We start from the raw sequence: 6689 nt of genomic DNA on the forward strand, positions 1-6689 counted from the left end.
CTCGAGTATGTATTGTTTTTCAACATTTGTAGGCTTCCGCCTAAATTGAGAAGAGAAGGTGCGACATTTAACCTTTCTGAATATATTATTTAAAAAACTAGAACATACCATTAAATATAAAAGTTGAAAGGTTCGTAAATTAAAATGAACCATAAACTATTTTATATCTTTATACTGCTATGTGAATTATTTCTACATACATTAAATTTGAGCTTAGCAATGAACGCTAAATATATTGAATGAATGCCGCAAGTACATGTGGGAATCGAACAATTTTACTTTTCGCTTTTTTTTTTTACAAAAGTTAGTCTTCGCCATTTCAAAACTTCTAAAAAACTGTAATGATTTTTCTGAATAAAGTTCGTGTTTCTATGTCGTTTGCTCGACTTGGCCAAGCAATCAGCGTTCAGAAGCCGAAACTCTTTAATGATTGGTAAATTCAGCCTTCACCAACCATTACTGCTGCCGTGTCCCTTTCTTCACCGTAGTCGTCCAAAATCGATAGAGCATTCATTATTAACTTCCTTCCTTAGCGCAGAAGTGAATGTCGCCAAAATTTTTCTCCAAATAATCCAATTTTGATCAGTGTTTTAAAGTTTTCAAGTGCGTTTTTCTCGAGTCCTGGTTTTTTAGAACGGCACGCAGCACATAACCGTTAGTTTTTATTCTTTTGATTCGAATTTAGAATTTCTTCAGATTAAGATTTCCTAAGGAAATACGCAGTGAAATTTTAATAATTTAAGCACTAAGTCATTGCGCGAAAATAGTGAGTTTGCAGAAACATTCACGAGTTTTTAGATTAAGGGATTGTTTACACCCTACACCGCTTGTAATAACTTTGTGCGAATGTATGACTTGAGATGAACTCAACTATTATTACATCGTGTTAATGCTATCAGTCCGCATTGCTTTCTTACGCTCAACCTACCTGCAGGTGGCAACTGTTTGTATGTTTTGACCCAAGGACAAACGCTACCGAAAATGGTTCTGATCGGACCATATATTTGTCTATTTCCCATACACGCTCTACTATAGTCTTTTTACTTCTTTCTTTAATTCATATTTGGGCCAGTTGCGTTGCTTGCCACAGAGTTCCTTAAATTGATAGTGAGGGAGAGAATGGCTGCGGCATTGCAATTTTTGAATGTTTTTCACACACAATCTTTTTTTTTTTTTTTAATACTTTAATTTATTATCCACCTAATCACTGCCTTCAATATTATAATTCTGCTGCCTTTCCTTCCATTCATGAAGAAATTGTCAAAACACTTCTTCCTTCTTTTGAGTTGCGACAATGACTTAATCCCTTAAGTAAATATATTTGTTATTCTTATTAGATATTGTCCTTCCTCTCTTAAATTATATATTACTTATGATTAAATTGGACACAAAAGTTAAACTCATATGCTCCGCAAAATCGCTCCATTTACGGTGAAATGCGCAAGGAAATTCGAAAGGATGTAAAAATAATTGAAGAAATGCTCACTCCCCTGCATTACGAGAAATTGCTCGTAATTCTTTCAAAGCACACTTTGAACAGCATATCATATGTGTAGATGTACACACAGGCAGCATGGAATACAATGAAAGCATTTTATCACGTTTTCCATTTTATTGCACCTTTTGTCTATTTACAGATTTTATCACATGGAACGGACATTTTTAACACCAATTCATCTTCTTATGCTGGTTACCATTACGGACCAATACCGCAAACTTTAACTAATCAAAGTAGTAAACCGTTAGCATACACATCAGCTTTGTCGTCGTTATCGTCAAATGTAACGCCATGCACTACATCGACAGCATCAATGTGTTCGCCTGCAGCGAATGCTTTACAAAAGTTATTCAAATGCAGTACTAGTCTTATGACCAATAAATCAAACCACAATACTAAACATCAAAATCATCATCATCGTCATCGTCATCATCATTCTCGCCTACAGCAGCAACAACAACAACACCAACAACAGCAACAACAACGAGAGCAACAACCGAATACAGAACATGCAGAGTCGTCCTCATTGCTTAGTAGAGCGTGTATCGGTAGCACCTACACGTTTATCGGCAGCAATAAAACACTAAAAACCAATTTAAGTGGCAACAAATCACAATTGCTGGCCAAAAAAACGAAATTCTGGAAATTATTGGAAAATGAGGGAACGAAAAATAGTAAAAGGTAAGCAGTAAATTGAACTTAAAAGGAATCATAAAAATAAGAGATAAAAAAAAAATTAATAAAAAAAAATTTTTTATTTTTTATTCTACTCTCAGTTCGCAAACGAATAGTAATTTCAAATACTGGCACGAATGCTGTAACGGGGATAAAATCAAACATTTGTCGCCTCAGCATAAAAATGCTGAAGATTTATGGCCTCTGACTTGCAGTCTATGCGATAATTGCCGTTGCATGGATTGTCAGGTAAATTTGTACATTTTCGTTTATTTTTCCTTTTTATACCCTACACCATTTGTGCTACGAGAGCATATTAAGGTTGTGCGAATGTATGCAATAAGGAGAACGTTTCCAGATAGATCAGCCTTTTATTAAACTAACCTTGTCTGTCTGTCGGTCCAACTTAATTTTCTGTGTTCATTCTACACAGGTTGCAATTTTCGAGATGCTCTGATGATATGAACTTTGGAAGAGAACACTGATCGATTCTCAGTCACTTTCTGAATCGAACTAAGCTTGTCTGTCGTCTCGTGTCCCATCTCGTGTTCCATCTACGGATTCCAATTTTCAAATTATTTTGATGAAATTTGACCCAAGAACGAATTCTATTGAAAATGTTTCGGATTAGATCACTTTTTCATCCATATCCCATAGAATACTTTATCTCTGAAAGCCGCTAATTGTATGAAGCAAGGTGACGTAGGGTATTTACGAAAGATCCCTTTGCCATTGTATTGTTTTACTTATTTGAACATGCTTATTCTATTCTATGTTACAGAGCGGTTACTTCGACTACGATTATGAAACTGATAGTGATTCGGAATATTCATTGCATTTAAGTGATAATGAATTTGAATCACAAAATTTCGATTTAATAAGTTTACAGAAATTAGATTTGACTGATGATAACTGCAATGAATGCAATGAATGCCAACGACAGTTAGATGATGAAGGGAAAAGAAATCAACCAGCACTCAACAATGTCAAGGACAATAAAATCAATAGCTATAATAGTAGTAAACAAAAAATAACCAACAAATCAACAATAGATAACGATGATGATGAGAGTTCGTCGGTTTGTTTACTTACAAAGCAAGCACAAAATTTAAATGCGATTGAATAATAACAACAGCAACAGCATTGTTTTCATTTTTTCGCTTGAAACAATAATACGAACAATAACAACAACAAAAGCAACAGTAACTTGGAAAAACTTGGCGATTTGATATAAAAAATAAAAGATATTCAGATAGTACATCTCCTTTGCTCGCTCTGCCTTCTTACCTATATCTAAGATTATTAGTTACATGTGCAACACACGAGAGAGGTCATAGCAACCGAAACTTTATTAATTGTAAGCCTTGCTAAAAAGTAGTGCATTAGAATTGAGTCGAATCAAAACTTATGCTTAACGATGATATTAAACCAAGCGTAATACAAATATTACAACAATGGACAACACAACAACACAAACAGATCATTAATTAACCTTGCAGCATAATCAAAAACGATTGTAAGCACGTGACGTTTCTTTTTTTTTTTTTTTTATTTTTAGAGATTTACGTGCCAACTTGAATAATTAATTAATAAAACTTTATTGAAACAATTAAGTGAAAAAAAGTGAAAATAAAAACAAAATAAATTAATTCGGTTCCAACCGAATCTCTTATTATCCATTATTTACCTCCCTGCCTCTTGATAAGGATTTGTATTCGTCATGCCAGACATGCTAGTAATGGCTTCGGCATAAAGTTAAATGCAAACCATTTATTAAACCGCATTCAAATGAGATTTCTATGGGAAAGTTTTACATGAATATAAAGAAAAATTTAATTTCCTTCAAAATTATGCTTCGACGTAGTTTACTGCGTTAATTTCATTTTAAATCATGATTTTTGAGCGATTAATTATAAAGCCTAAGGAGAGCTTCGCCTCTTTAGAAGAGAGCGAAGGCTTGAATTTGTCTTTATGACGTAGAACTTGCAATGCAAACGAAAATGCTTGAGAAAACATTAACCAAAATTTATTTACATGTTACATAGAGATTTGTATTTATTTTTTATACCCTACGATACTTTTACAATGTACCTTACAGGATACATTAAGTTTGTGCGGATTCACACAGCAATCAGAAGGTCTTAGGATAGGTGTATCTTTTTTTGTGCTGATCAATTTAGGACCATTTTCCCAATCAATCCAAACTTGTCTGTCCCTATGTCAATGATTTCTTTTGTTGAATCTACACTTTGGTGCACTGATGTATTTCGCCTCGAGGGCGAGTTCTATTTAAATTAGATTGACTCGGACTACATATTCGACCACTTCGCATATTATGCCTTTTTTCTCAACAAAAATCCCTGAGTAATAGCATTCCGGCATACTAAGTTAGGGTGTAAATGGCCTGATGTTCTGTACTCCCTCCTACATAACAGTTTCACTTGGCACACGCCACTGCATACTGTACTGTTTTGTATTATCATGGAAATGAATGGCATGAATGAATGAATAAGCGAAATGCTGAAGAGTACCAAAATGTCGACCGTAACTGACTAAAATGTTTTTACTCGTTTTTCTTTGTTTTTTGCATGTTGTTTGACTTTAAAACTACGATTGCTCTAAAGTCTGCCTTTAGCCACTCTCATGTGTATGCTGGTGCTTGGCGTGTATTTACAGTGTCAGAGCAAACAATAAGAATAACGTAGTTATTTTTTGATTGCTTTGTTTATTTACTTTTAAATGAATTCAGGAATTTTTATTTACCAGCCTCCTTTTCGGAAAATAACAACTAAAAAACACTAGACAGACGATCACTTCGAACCAATGCTCGCATCTTACACGGCCTAGGGAGACATCTGCACAAAAGTTCATTTCAATAGCGTTGTGTGCAGTAAGTCTTATATGTTGCCGCACGAACCGTCGAAATGCTAACCCCAACAACTCAATATCTTTTATAAATCTTGTAAACACTTTTGCTTATATATTTTGATTCGAACGTTAATTGAATCCTAATCGCGCGTTTTTATAACGAATCATATCACGATGTCCTTCTCAGGCACAAAGGTGGATCGTGAGACTAGTTACTGTTTTTGTTTACAGTTTAAATTCATTTATTTATACAAGGAGGGTTTGCGCAAACATAAAACATTCCACACAGTCCCCATATTTTTTGGAAGTACGATATAAAAAAGTTTTATGTTCAATCTTCAAATGAGCCTCAAAAGCTCAGAGCGGTCGTATTAAGGTAAGTGTTCACAATTGATTGCTTAGATCTGATGGTTTACGCCCATTGCCAATTTCAAGTGTGTTATCCTTTTATCTAAATGTTATTCAATAACAAGGGACAAGCGGAAGGATCAACATCGTAGAGATGCGTACACACAGCCGTGCGGATGGATGGGCGGACGGAAGGAGCTGATCTGTGATCATCGTCTAAAAGGTGTTATTATTCGATCATTGTCCTACCCAAAAGGCGGAAGAATACGAAAACAAATCGATTAAACCAAATAAGTTTGATCACGGGCTTCTCGGATGTAAGAAACAATAGTCGAGCGCATTACACCCACTATTATGCTTCTGTTTTCGTTAGTGCAGTCTTTCTGCTGAATAATTATAATTACTGAATAAAATTGTAATAAAAAATAATAAAAACAAAAAAAAAAACTGAACAAATATTTGCCATGTTTTAATACTTTGTCACGGAAGATTTTTTTGAAACAAAAAAAAAAAATGAATTGATCTGGTGTTTAGGATGTCCAACACTTACCCAGAACCAAGTTAGATTCCTATGACGATAGAGTGTAAATTGAACTTCACAATAGATTTGTGAAGCGTGCAAGCAAAGTATATTCATATTAGCCGAATGGAAATGTGGCTCGTATACCTGATATCTTCTTGAAGAGGGTGATTAGTGTCGCTAATGGCCTTTCGATTAGGCTGTCGTGATCGCAATTTCTCTTTTCAACTCTCCTCCACTGGGAAGTTTCAACGTTAGCTAAAACATTATGTACATAATATACGGCATTTACCAGAAAAGTGCTGCCAAATCTACACAAATGTTCTTTAGTAAGCAGCCGATTACGACGGCTGTGGCGGGATAGCCAAACGATATATACCATCAAATGCCATCAATGTCAAGCGGATGTTCGCTTTATGTTGCTTAACGTTTAATATTTTATCTTGAATGTAAATAACTAGAAATTCTGTATTTTATATACTGATGTAAAACTAATTTAGGTCTCGGATCAAGCTAAATATTATTTCCTTCTTATTGTTTCATTCACTTGCAACTCAGGGTTTCAAATTGTTTGTAAAAAATAATGCTAGCGTGTCGTTTACTCAACAAGTAACGGAAGTTGATAAATCGTTAATTTCCGGGAAATTGACATAATTTTCCGAGGTTGTTAAAACGCCTTTCGAAATCCAATAAATAGCTAAATTTTCACTTACAACATGAATAGTTGAAAATATTTCCTTTTTGTCGTAAAATATTTCATTCATCCGGTCTAAGTAAAAA

At 34.5% G+C, this 6689-nt stretch overlaps 1 protein-coding gene across 3 annotated transcripts in view; it reads left to right on the plus strand.

Moving 5' to 3' along the window:
- Positions 1-3690, plus strand: part of LOC119636701 (uncharacterized protein DDB_G0286591) — a 10715-nt gene extending 7025 nt beyond the window's left edge. For all 3 annotated transcript variants that reach the window (XM_038032257.1, XM_038032255.1, XM_038032258.1), the window contains exons 3-5: positions 1638-2179; positions 2275-2422; positions 2955-3690. In XM_038032257.1, coding sequence (XP_037888185.1) covers positions 1638-2179; positions 2275-2422; positions 2955-3299 — 1035 coding nt within the window. In that variant the 3' untranslated portion in view covers positions 3300-3690. The remainder of the gene's footprint in view (positions 1-1637; positions 2180-2274; positions 2423-2954) is intronic.
- The last annotated feature ends 2999 nt before the right edge of the window (positions 3691-6689 follow it).

This window comes from Glossina fuscipes, unplaced genomic scaffold (genome assembly GCF_014805625.2).
Source record: "Glossina fuscipes isolate IAEA_lab_2018 unplaced genomic scaffold, Yale_Gfus_2 28, whole genome shotgun sequence".
Lineage (NCBI taxonomy): Eukaryota > Metazoa > Arthropoda > Insecta > Diptera > Glossinidae > Glossina > Glossina fuscipes.